We start from the raw sequence: 13,768 nt of genomic DNA, 5'->3' as shown, positions 1-13,768 counted from the left end.
TTAATTTTATACTCCAGATTAAAACTTTTCTCCGCTTAAATTCATGTAAACGCAAAATTTTCAAAATTTCCCTAATTCGGCTGTTAGACTAACTGGTATCTGGATTCTAGAAATTCATTCTACGCCATGTGAAAAATTAAACTAAGTTGGTTTTCTTAACTCTGCCTGAAAATATTAGAACTTATAAAACAACTGAGAAAAATCTACTGCAGGCATAACTTGCACTCCTAGAAACTAGATACCACAGCAAATGTACTTATATAAGTATGCATGTTTGGTGATAAGTAAACATTCGCAAAATATCCAGACGAAATGTGAAGATAAATGCAAATGTCATTCTTCATCACCAACGAGCACAACTTGAGCTACCGCACCTATCATACGAACACTAATTCCAATGGCAAGAAGACTCCTATAGTGATACAGTGCCTCTCAGCTTATTTCGTGTGATCCTTTATTCAAAAGAAAATGTATGAATTTTTTATTTAAGCACAAAAAAACTTAAATATACACCCAAAGATTCGTAAATTTTAATTATAAAAACCAAAATTTAAATTCAATAGGTCTTTAGTTTGTGAACAATATTTACAACAAAAACCAAACACAGCGTAAAACGGTCTCACAGCTTGTTTCGTTGTTTAGACTAACTTAAAAATGAATAAAAATTTTACGAAGATTAACACAAAATTTACTGTGAGCCACTGTAAGTACATATATTTCTAGCAACATACGTGTCTAACTAAATGAGCAGTGGCCCCTAGTTGCGGCATCAACTGTTATCAAATGCACACAGCACCAACAACAGCAACAGTCCTCAGCATGCGTCAGTCAGCAAATAACGAAAACAACAGAAGCAGTATCAACCAAAATAACAAAACATTGTCAACTGACATGACAGCCCCATCTCCGTCATCCAAACGGGTCCATGCAAGTGCACGTTCTATATGAATTTCCTCCTCTATCCCACAGTAATGTTTAGCTTGTTTTGAAATCTTGAATTTTTTCCTCTTTCGCTTTCATTTGTGTTTTGTGATATTTCTTTTGCAATATTTGAAAATCTCAACAGCAACTCTAACCGAAATGTGCACTGGCAGCCTCGACAGCAGCAGCAATGCCAACGACTGCGACGAATGACACGTATGTATGTAGACTGTGGCATTGCGGTGTGGCAGCAATGACAGAAGAGCAGCGAGGAGCCAAAGCAATGGATCAACAACAACAACAACAATTCCAAACAACGCGAAAAAATCTATTACATTGCATTTTGAAATTGACTTTTGTTGTTTCGCTCACTATTACGTGGTTGATTTTTCAGTTTCCCTTGTTGCTCCTGCCATTGGCAATGGCTGTCCGTTAAGACGACTCTTGGTGACAAAAACCAACCGTTATTGTTCTTATAATATTTTCAGAAATATTTACTACCACATATGTTGGCGACCGCCTTGGCGTTGAGTGCTCCTGCGTGTTATTCAGGCAGTAAGACATGGATACGTTCCCCACCGAAATGTGGGGCCAGGAAACTATCAAAACGTACCTCAAAAAATGTATAAGCGGCTTAGCCCAAACAACTTCAAAATGTATGTTTCATACTTTTCTGTTATTTTTGGTGCATATGGACGCTCTTTAAGTGCATTTTTTTTAATATTCTGCTTTTCTAACTTCGTTCAACTTTCTTCGCCGCGCACGAAGTGGTTGTGTCAAGTATATTTCCCCAAACACCAAAAAAAATTGAATTGATTGATGTACATATATCAAGCTTTAATTTTGTTGTATTATTCGTCTCTGGCCGCTGATCGCTATTTGGAATTATTCTTTATTTGTCGTTGCTGTAACTTGCGAGGCTACTGTAAGTACTAGTTGCGTTAGTTAGTTGCATTGTTGCAAGATGTTAGCTATTGTTTGTGCAGTAAGTTTTTCGCTTAGTGAATGCGACAATTATCAACCGCTCCCCTCTACGTCCTTTCCACATATATTTACCCTGCCCATTTGTTAAAAGATTCATCCTCTAGCTTTATTTATTGCTTTCGTTCTGCTACTTTTTTGCGCTGCATATTTGTAGTAATTCGAAAGCAGTATTTGCTGCCTAAAAGCACTTTTCGTTTAACTGCGCTTCGCAGCTATTACTTTTTATTCACTTGTTATTTTTGTTTCAATACTTTGATTTACATTTTATCCTGCATTAACTGCAGGCGTCTGCCCTTTAGAGTTGGGCAATGGAGTGTGCATAACCATTTTCGTTTTCAGCTCAAACTTACATGCATACTCGTTTTCTGCATAAGGTTTATCGTATCAGATTTCGAAAATCAATCTACTCGATTGGACAGTAAGATTATATACTGATTAAATGTAACCTTGACAATTAGCTGTCAAGTGTGATGTTGGCTAATTGATATTGAGACTGATTAAATATTATTAATGTTCCCGAAGAAAAGTAAAGAAATGCAATCAATAATTGAATGGCATAATTAGCCGCCAGTAAGATGAGTTGGTGTTGGCAGAAATCTTAAAAAAACGACCGTTGGAAATGCAAAAAATTAGTACAGTATCGTTGATCCCAAAATCCAATATTATACTTTGTAAAGAAAATAAAAGGACAAAACATTTCATAAATCCCTTTTGGCCATTTCCATCGCCAAGCCAAGAAGTATGCAACCTTCCTATCTATATATATAAAAATTCAGCCGTTTTTCGGTTGTGATGAACTTTACGGAGAATGGCTCAACCGATTTTAACCAAACTTTGCCACATTGAAGGAAACAGACACATGTGCAGAAGGTTTGTAACTATGTTTGGTTAAAATCTCCTTTACTTCTTCGTCAACACACAGTATACACGAGGCAGTGTTCTTTTTACGCGTGTGGTTGTTATTGTAAACGGTTGCATGGAGCGTACATTTTACTAACATATGTACAAGTTAACGCAGCAGTATTTATGCCTAAATTTTCATTCCATTGCATACATTTCAATGGAATGCAAACATACATACATATACATAAATTCATACAGCAGTGGCTGCACGCCTGCATTCGCATAGAATAGAAACATACAAATTAGCAGGCACAGCTGTAGCTGACCGCCTACAATAATTAATCGTAACACAATGCTGCTGTGACTAACTTAACACTTTGCTTAAATACTTCTTCTTTACACCCACACTTCGGGATAACCGAAGCAAACCCATTAGCTCAACGAACCTGAACAGGTCGTCGCTAAAAAAGTACTTAAGAAAGTGTTTTATTTGGTAAAGTGTTCAAGTGAAGCAGTTTCCAGGCATCAACCAAAGAGATAAAAAAGTGCGTCAGAAATATTTAAGAGAAGAGATTGTTTTCACATTTTCCAACGATATTTTCACGAAAAATTTACAAAATATATATTAATTTTGCAAATGATTGATAACAAGTGAAACAGTGAATAAATGGTGTGAAAAATACACACAACAGAAATCGGCAGAAATAATAAATATTTTATAAGTTTTTACTTAAGATATTTAAGAAAAGAGATTGTTTTCACACTTTCCGTAGATATTTTCAAGAAAAATTTCAAAAATATATATTATTTTAGCTGATCATTTCCCATTTCTGTTCTGTGTAATTTTCATTTCAACACGTGCTCACAGTTCAATTATATTTTTAAAAGATGGCGCTAACAGTATGTTAATTTGAATTCCAGTTTAAAAACAAGAAAAGTAGCAATCAAGAGCTCAGAGTGACATAAAGAAGACCACTTTGATTCGGTAAAAGATATGCCAAGAAGTAGAAGACATGCTAACATCGGACGTAATACACGTCACAATAGAAATGTGCAAAATCACAGATAAAATCAAAGTGAGGAAAATCATGCTGATAGATTAAGTCAACAAAGAGATCGTACTAGGTCACGTTCTCAAAATCGGCCAATAAATATCAATTCTGTCAATTTGAATGGTGCAGCATTTCAATATAATCCACAACTTGATTATTCATCTCACAAATACGTTGTCATTGGATGTATGGATAAAATTTGCGGATTTTGTCAAGCATTGAAATTCAAAACTGAAACACCAGGCATGTGTTGCGCTGCAGGAAAAGTTCGTTTACCAGACATACAATATCCGCCCGAACCATTAGCTACATTATTATCGGGAACATCACCCGATTCCAAACATTTTCTTGAAAAAATTTCCACATATAATTCATGTTTTCAAATGACATCTTTTGGTGCTGGAAAAATTATAACCGATAACTTCATGCCAACGTTCAAGGTAATACATAAATTTCAACGTTCAACAACATTCGCTGACACATCTAATGAATCATTAGATTTTATGGACACAAATGATGGCTTTTTTCAGATTCAAGGGCAAGCATATCACTTAATATAATAGATTCATTACTACCACTACCCGATCAAGAGACAAAATTTTTCCAAATTTATTTCATTAATGACAACGATGATGAACTTGAAGCACGGTGTGCATTTTCCAGAAATATAAACAGAGTCATTATGAGAGAGTTATAAGATTTATTACACACACACAATGTTTGGTGCAAATTTTTAAAACAACAATGGAAAGATTGTCATCTGATAATCATAAAATTAAAATTGATGCAAATAAAACGCCTGCCGGCCAACATCGTGGAAGATACAATCAACCAACTTCAAGCAACGAGGTTGCAATTGTTATATCTGGAGATGAATTTCAACCAAGAGATATTGTTTTGCAAAGAAGAAATGATACACTGCAACGTGTTAATGAAACGCATCCAAAATATGATGCATTACAATATCCTCTTATGTTCTGTCTTGGTGAAGATGGTTATTCGATTGATATAAAACAAATAAATCCAGCAAATGGTCAAGAAACAAATAAAACTGTAAGCGCAATGAATTATTATGCATACAGAATCATGGCATTTCATTTTATGCCAGTATTTTGACTCAAATTCCAGGTGAAGTTATCACCTATAAATCAATTGATTCAATCACTAATCCCGACGAAGTAGTGAATTATCCAATTGAATTTTTGAATTCACTTAATTTGCCTGGCTTGCCACCACATCGTTTGCAATTGAAAGTCGGCGCAGTGATCATTATGTCATAATCAGCCGAAACTATGCAATGGGACAAGATTAGCAGTGAAACGGACAATGAACAATGTAATTGAAGCAACAATTTTGAAAGGCAAATTTAAAGGTGAAGATGTTTTGATTCCGCGCATTCCAATGATTTCAACAGATTTGCCTTTTGATTTTAAGCGACTTCAATTTCCCATTCGCCTTGCTTTTGCTATTACAATCAATAAGTTTCAAGGTCAAACACTTCAATTATGTGGAATTGAACTAACTTATCCATGCTTTGGACATGGACAACTGTATGTAGGATGTTCTCGAGTAGAGAAACCATCGTTACTTTATATTTATACACCGCATAAAAATAAAACCAAAAATTTTGTGTATCAAAAGGCTTTAGAATAAGTTGTTAGTTTACAATCATTAGAGTAAGTCACTAAAATAAATAAAACATTGTTATTAGAATAAGTCACAAAATAATGGGTGGGTCCGCGAAGCGGGTGAGGGTCCGCTAGTTCGTCAATAAAAAGTTAAACTTATTTTTTGTTTTTATTATTTTGGTGTTCTAATACACTTTCATACTTTTCTTAAATAAATAGTTTTATTACATACAAGATTATTTCAGGAAGAGTTTTGTATAAAAACTTTTAATAAATATAAATATATGAAAACTAAATTTAAGCGAAATTTCATACCAAGAATCCAAGAATTGCATTCACAACTATTTTGATTTTCTCACAGAAACTTTCTAACTGGGCTGGTATTCCAAATTAAGGAGTCGTGTCTAGAGCCTGCTTGTCTGGCACGTACATAACTAGTTCGCATTTTATGGCCACAAATGTACAACAAAAATTATAAATAAGCAAACACATCGCTAAAATATACATTTGCAAATATTTACATTAACGCAAAGCAGTTGTTAATTCTATTGTTGGAGAAGTTTCGGGCTTTGCTTTGCTTCAATTTTGGATAAATTTGTTCTAGGAGGAACTGAAAATTTATTTCGTTAAGTCTAGATGTGGTTTCAAACTTTAAAAGATATTCCTTTATTTATATAAGTAGAAAGGTTCAACAAAGCAAAATTACTCATATCGAATTTGGGATGGCAAAAATGGTTACATTTTACCGAAACTTTTTCTGAAATATATGCTTATTTTCTCTATTCTCATCATCACTTGAGCTTGTAAAACAAAATTCCTTGCTTGTCAATACTTTATTTACTTAACTTTATATAATATTATTTAAATTCATAACATGAAGCCGTTTCAAAATACTCGTAAGTAGCACAATGTTACAAGTAACAACGACAAGTTTTAGTTGTGTTCGATAGCCATCACCAGCCATCAATCCAAATCAAGCGAAAATCTCTCCCAAGGAGCAGAAAAAGCAAACAAGTTAACAAACAGAAAATTTGCTATCAGAAAATTCAAAAATCAACAAGGAGCTACTACGCCATTTCTTCATCCAAGTAATCAGATTGAGTATATTTTACACGACAGTGAAGTTTTCATTCTCATATTATTAGTGGAACTAATCAAAAAATACAAGTGCACATAAATATTTTAGAGTTGTATAAATTAATGTGAACCATGTAATTTGAAACCTCACAAATTTCAACCATCAAATTCAATTAAAACATAATCGCCCAACTGTCGACATCAGCGCCAAACACTAAGTGGTTGCCGCAGTTTCTTTGCTCCTAAAAATATCTCTAATAATTTCCTTTTTTTCAATTAACTTTGTAGTGAAATTTAATAAAAATTCATACAAAACAAAGATTTGTTCGTTTTACTGCATTTAATTGAATAAAATGGTAATACATATCGTTCACTATGCATGAATTTTAAACGCAATTTATAAAATTATACTTCCTGATGGAAATGTTGGATTACCCATTAAATATAGCAATAACCTTTACTAAAAAAAACTGCATTCATATTCTATTTTTAATTTTTCGTGTGCATTTGTAGCAAATCTATTAAAATTACTAAAAATTGTGAAAAAATTGTACTATGCAAAAACTGTTGCAGGAGTAAATACGAGTGCATGAAAAAATACACCAACACTGAACACGGACTATTTCAATAACATGGCTGAATTAACTTGCGGCTTTTCGTGATGTAATTAAAAGTTTGTAATTTACTAAAACAAAAAGTTCGGCCATTGTTCCACTCTTCATAGCGAGAGTGAGGGAGTAGAGAGGGCAACATATCCAGTCGCTCCCAGAAGTGATTTTAAAATATTAAAATTTTGCATACCACAGCGAATTGCTCTTTATTTCAGTCCGGTTTTTAGTAAAAAAGCATGGTTTAAAAATCTTTTTTCGCGGCTTCCAATTTAATTCTCATGAAATTTACAAATCTGAAAAAATGGAAAACAAATTTGCTCCTGGTTTTTAAACATTAAAAATAGTATTTTCATTGACTCGAAGATGTGAAGCCATTATAGGTAGTGGGGGTGACTATACATTTTACTGAATATGTTGTTAGAATTTAATTGGTTAAATAGTTATGGCGGCCACACTTCTATTAGGCAACAGTCTAAAAGCAGACAAACAAATAGGCTAACTTTTTTGAATTCCGTTTTCTTTTGAATATAAAAAAATTATTGGAGCAAGAAATAAAAATAAAATAAAAGGGAAATATAAAACAACAGAAAACAAAGAACCTAATATTGATGTGAAAAATTAGTGTTTACATTTGGGTAACATATCGAGCTTAGAAAATGTGCACATGGAAAAATAAAAAATACTCGTTCATACATATGTGAAACTGATTGCATAAGTGTGGTTGGAAAAATAAGGCTAAGGCATTTTAAGGTATTCAAGAAAGCTTTTTTATGGTTCCCTTCCTGCTAGATGCACAAACGCCTGGAGGATGGTGTACAAAGAAGTGATTCTCCCGCAGTTTACATTGATGCTTTGTTTACAAGTTTAGGCCCAGTTTCTTCGCCATGTTTTGATGCCCGTTTGTATTTTCCCTATAAATGCAGGGCCTGCCTTTATTTTTAGTAGTCAGCCTCTAACTCTACACAACAATTCCAACATTTCATAATCTTCCGAAGTTAGCCTGTACATACTGACAAGAGGCGCACGACACGTTTCCTTCTCAACAATTTGCACTGGTTTGCTCATTAGAATAAGAGAAATATTTGTAAAGAAGCTATCAAATAGCAAAGCATGCATCACTAATATTGTTATTTTTGATATTTAATCAATATGAAATTTGAAAATATGCAGGCCTAATCGTTTAATAACTGTGTATTGTAATATATGTATGTTATACCGAACGAAAACACCCATCGCATACTTAGAATCCCATTTCTTCGTTATTTAAAGACTTTGGCTGAATTTTAGCCAAGTTTTATATTGAATGCTTAAATAAAGTTCAAAAATTTTTCTTACTCCTTTGGCAAGCGAATTGGTGTCTGTTTGTGTGTGGTTTGCTTGTGTAGCTGTTTGAATTCTGCAAACATTCAGCGCTCAATGTGCATTCTGCGGTTTCGCTGTACAAAAATGCATAACTTTTTGCGAATTTCTTGGCAACACTTTGCGTATCTTGGCCAGCATTTCAACCAAATTTCAAATTTATTGCCTATCGGTTTTCACACATAATCTGAAATTCCGTTCAGATTAGTGCGCGACCCAGATTTAAACCAAAACCCAGCTACAATATAAACGGCAACTTATGTACGTATACTTTCTTTTGTTCTCTTGCAGTCGACTGGCTTCGGCGGTTTACCTGATGTCACCGAGCACTCCAATGCACGCCGCACACTCTCTCGCCAAAACTCAACTTCGAACAGTGATTCCGGTGGCGAAATTGCCAGCATTGAAAAGTCAAAAGTGAACTTTGACGACGGCAGACCGCTACCAACCGCTCACCCCGCTAACATCAAGCGTAAATCGAAGGCAGCTCACCAAGCAGCCAGTGACAGCTGTGCCAGAGTACACCGCTTCAAAGCGCGCCGTGGCTGCTGTGCTATATTTTTGACTCTCATCGCCGTACTTTGCCTGATAACCATCGTCGCCATGTTCGCATACCAACACTTTGTGGCGCCAAGCCGCAATTCACATGCCCAGAGACTGAGAATCGTACAGCGGATACTGAAAGAGGTTCCGCTGGTGGATGGCCACAACAACTTTGCGTGGAATGTCCGGAAGTACGCGCACAACAGTCTGGAGTTGGTGCATATGAGACGCGATCCCAGTGCCAAGATTTTATGGACGCGACCTTCGTGGGCACAGACGGATATGGAGAGGCTGAAGCAAGGACTAGTTGGTGTGCAAATGTGGTAGGTAATATTGTTTTCTTTGTATATAGTTTGAGTTGTTATGCCACTTAAAGTAGGAAGTTGTAAGATTCTGTTGGCCACTTGGCTGGTACTTGCATATCCTCGAAGGTGTTGTATTGTCAGATACCCTAGAAGCGGAAAGCTCAGAGGTAGAGCATTTGAAGCTGATGGCGACATCGTTACCAATTTACTCATATTACGGATTGTTGGAGAGCTTCACAATGAAGTTGGCACTATGCCAATGAGTTTGCGACAGCTGAATTATTTGGTGTTCGTAATGCTTCACGTGTTTTGGCAGTACAGATACCCGAAAGTGGTACTAAAACATTTGCATGCATTGCATAGTTGCTAGCACCTTAGAATAATGATAAACCGAAATGGGATAGGGGGTTTGAGTTTTCACATTTACTCGGTCGTCGATAGATAAGATTCTACAGGTTGAAATGAGCCGCTGGTTTCATTTTGTTGTCAGAGCGGCAATGCAATGCAGTGACCAGACAGGCACGATATGCGAAGTGCATGACTAATTTCGCATCTATCTGACGTATTTTCGCCCAAAATTCAGAATTTCCATCACCATTTGCATTGGCCTATAACAGCTGGCATTACACATATGTTTGAGTTTCAGTTTATTTTTTTGTTCTTGTAGAGCATTTTATTGCAGATTTCTTCCGTCCTTTTGTGGTTCAGTTTTTTCGGTTAATCTTCTTTCTGCTATTTGTATTGTGGATGGTCGTTAAGGATTCTGGACATCCAAGAAACGGAGAAGTACACTTGCGTATTTTGCACACAACAGTTCACTTTTGGATGACAGTAATTCAAATAAAAAAGGATTGCAATCACAGCATTCGCATCACATCCGTAAGATGACGTAATCTGTTCGGTATGAATTCATCGGGCTCTTTTGGCTCTCTTATGAAAGCCTTCGAAGTGGATTTAAAAATTGTGATTGCAAAATTATTTTATACAAGCTTGTCTCAAGCTTGACTCTTTCCTCGAAGCGAAAACAATAGTCTCAACTCTTTTCTTCTTTCCATACATCTGTTTTTGCAGGTCAGCGTATGTGCCTTGCGAGTCATTAGGCCTGAATGCGGTCCAAGTGGCGATAGAACAAATCGATATTATACGACGCTTGACCGAAATGTACTCTCTGGAAACGGTATTGGTAAGCTCCTCGAAGGATATTTTAACAGCTCGACAGCATGGACAGATGGCTTCACTAATCGGTATAAAAGGCGGGCACGCCATTGGTTCCTCATTGGCGGTTTTACGATCATTCTATTCGGTCGGCGCACGAGCGCTCAGCCTTACGCACAAGTGTGATCTCTCGTGGGCAGGCTCAAGTGCTTCAGAATCAGAGAGCGGGTTATCCACTTTTGGCAAAGCGGTTATCCGTGAAATGAATCGTCTCGGAATGATGGTCGATCTGTCCTACAGTTCTGATGCAACGGCTCGCGATGTCTTGCAAATCACCCGCGCTCCCGTTATCTTCTCTCACTCCGCCGCACGACAACTGTGCAACTCTACACACAATGTACCCGACGAAATTCTTCGGTTGGTCGCAGACAATGGCGGCCTCATCATGGTTAGCTTCGACCCTGAAGATGTTGCATGTGGTCAGCAGGCATACCTGAGCGATGTAGTCGAACACATCAAACACATTCGCACAATAGCTGGCGTACAACATATTGGCATTGGCGCGGGATATGACGGCATCGAAGTGCCGCCTATCGGACTTGAGGACGCGTCCAAATATCCAGATTTGCTGGCAACACTCCTTCAAGATCACAACTGGAGTGAGCAAGACATAGCAATGCTGGCAGGCAAAAACTTTCTACGCATCCTGGAGACCGTGGAAAACGTACGCGATTACTGGAAACGTGCCGACATTCAGCCCCTAGAACAGATTGAGCCGCAACCGAAGCCACAATGCACGTACATGTCATCGTGACCACTGCCGGAGGCGGTGCCCAGCACTTATGCTGCCGAGAAAGGAAGAAATCTGAGATGGTGCAATTTCATGCTGCTAGCCTTGATTAGCTACGGCAATCTAAAGTACTTAAATATTTATCAGGGTGATCGCACTTTTAGGATGGAATAGAGCAAAATAATCAAAGTCTGCGCACACTGATAGACGCCGTGGGCTTAAATGTAATAAAATTAGTGTTTTAGGAAATTTGCATGCCTACATAGACTACTTCATGTCTACGTAAGTATATGTAACGAAATATCTAGTTAATCGTATTTAGGTTATCCACATTTGCATGCATGTACAGCCGTAGAATCTTGCACATTCGAAATGTTTGAAACAGTACAAGTACATGCATTGTATGATTTAAGAAAAATTAGTTGTGAAAATGAAGTCTGTTAAGGAACTACTCAATAACTGAAACTTTACTTGTTTAAGTGAAAAATAGTCAAATACGTAAGTATAAATATAAGGATTGAAGAGTGAAAAATTAGAAGTTGCGCAAGCAAATTTATAAGCATATCCGTTCAAATTATTACTGTCGAATCTTGTTTAAGTACATTTAAGAGAATAAGCGAGAGTGCAAAACACGTGTAAATGCATACTAACATATATATCTTGATATGTATGCTATAATGTACCTTTATTAGGAGTCAAGGTCACCCTTAGATGCGCTCCGATCATTACGTTTATAGTCAAATATATTATTTAAATTTTCTGTCCAGACAGACGCTAGGTGAATGTGCCAACAAATATTATATATACTTATATTATACTTGTATACAAACATTATATTATATACTATTAAATTTGGAATTCATGATTTCATGTTGATTTAATCGTTACCAAGACAATCTTTACCGCACTTAAACAAATTAAGGAGTTCAAGGATTAAAAGACAGATTTTACAGTATATTTTGGGCATCCTCTTCCAAGTGCCGATCTGGGATCCTAATTTTCTGTTTTCGTCATATATAAATATTTACACACATTCATGGATGCGGGTGCATATACACTTTTTTGCACACTTTTTTTTGGTTTTCAATAATTTTTTTTGACAATTAAAATTCCGTGTAAAATATCTTGAAGCGCCTTTCAACATTTGATTCAACTCCAAACTCTTCATTGAGTTGTACAGACTTTATCATCAACTTTATTTGATCTGATTGCTTCAAGAAACCGAGATAATTTCGTTTAATTACTTTTAGCAGCCGCCACAGTTAATGTGCTTGCGCGTGGTGTCCCACAGGTCTTGAGTCGGGAATATACTCTGGAGTAGAAACACTCGACAAGCTACTGCAAAGTTTCAAATATACTTTAACCGAAAAAAAGGTTATAATTAAAAACCTCCAGCCTTTGCAGAAAGCAAAATTGTAATATTTTCGTTTCTATGAGACGAATACATACTCTGAGAAGAAACTCAGCATAAGCCATTCTGGGGTGAATGGACCACGCTACATAATTCTTAAAATTATTAAAATTGGATAAAAAATGTTTCAATTCGAAGGAAAGTTTAAATGATATTTGTACATACAGTTAATGTTGTAATCACCAGCCTGGTTTGAAATTTTTGATTGAATATGAACACAATCAAGACACTCGTTAATTATTTCTGTATACATACATAAATACATTTTTCAAAGTGAGTAAATGCCATGCCCATATACTCGTACGCACAACTACAATCTTGTTTATGACAATGTAATAATTTATTTCTTTCATGCAACTGCAATAAACACAGAAAGCAAATAAATTGCATTTAGTCATAAAGATAATCCGTTAGCGAATATACTACACATACATATGTATATGTAGATAATATTGTGTTAAAATAAAGAGATTCATGCATCTGTGCATAATACGAATATTTAATTACACCGGGAAGGTTTAAATGCACACAAATGAGTGAAAATTAAATGACAGTATCGGTAGTTAATCATAATTTAAGTGGCGCAAAACCGATTGCATACACGCACACACAACGCTGGTGTAATTAAATTGCAGTGAGAATTAAAAATTTAAGTTGCGGAAAATACTTATTGCTCATTTAAGTCCACACACACATATTTGCATTGGCAGACACATACCTATAGTTAAGCTCATACTTTATTTGCATGGAAATCACATTCATTTAAACAGTATGATAACTATAGTAAAAAAGATTTTAATTGCAAAAAGCTCCCAATGCATCCATTTGTCATCTCATTCTCTCACAGATACATATATATACATACGTATTCGTATAATATAAAATTGAAATAAAATAAAAAAAAAACGTAAACACAAAAAATATATACCTTGGCTTTTCTTTCCACTCATCGAAAACTCACGTGTTGGTTTGATAAATTAGCAACACTAATTGACATCTCATGTGCAATGACGCGTAAGTATGTACACAAAATGCGCATTTATTTAAATATTCGGGCGAGAGTATGTAGTAACACGGCAATTACAAATA

The 13,768-nt window shown here is 35.9% G+C and overlaps 1 protein-coding gene across 2 annotated transcripts in view; it reads left to right on the top strand.

Moving 5' to 3' along the window:
* LOC129241441 (uncharacterized) overlaps nt 1-12,957 on the top strand; it is a 76,982-nt gene extending 64,025 nt beyond the window's left edge. For both annotated transcript variants that reach the window (XM_054877743.1, XM_054877744.1), the window contains exons 2-3: nt 8,767-9,341; nt 10,395-12,957. In XM_054877743.1, the coding sequence (XP_054733718.1) occupies nt 8,767-9,341; nt 10,395-11,292 (1,473 nt within the window). In that variant the 3' untranslated portion in view covers nt 11,293-12,957. The remainder of the gene's footprint in view (nt 1-8,766; nt 9,342-10,394) is intronic.
* The last annotated feature ends 811 nt before the right edge of the window (nt 12,958-13,768 follow it).

This window comes from Anastrepha obliqua, chromosome 3, assembly GCF_027943255.1.
Source record: "Anastrepha obliqua isolate idAnaObli1 chromosome 3, idAnaObli1_1.0, whole genome shotgun sequence".
In the NCBI taxonomy this organism is placed as follows: domain Eukaryota; kingdom Metazoa; phylum Arthropoda; class Insecta; order Diptera; family Tephritidae; genus Anastrepha; species Anastrepha obliqua.
The sequence above is the reverse complement of the archived record's forward strand: the minus strand, read 5'-3'. Positions and strand labels throughout refer to the sequence as shown.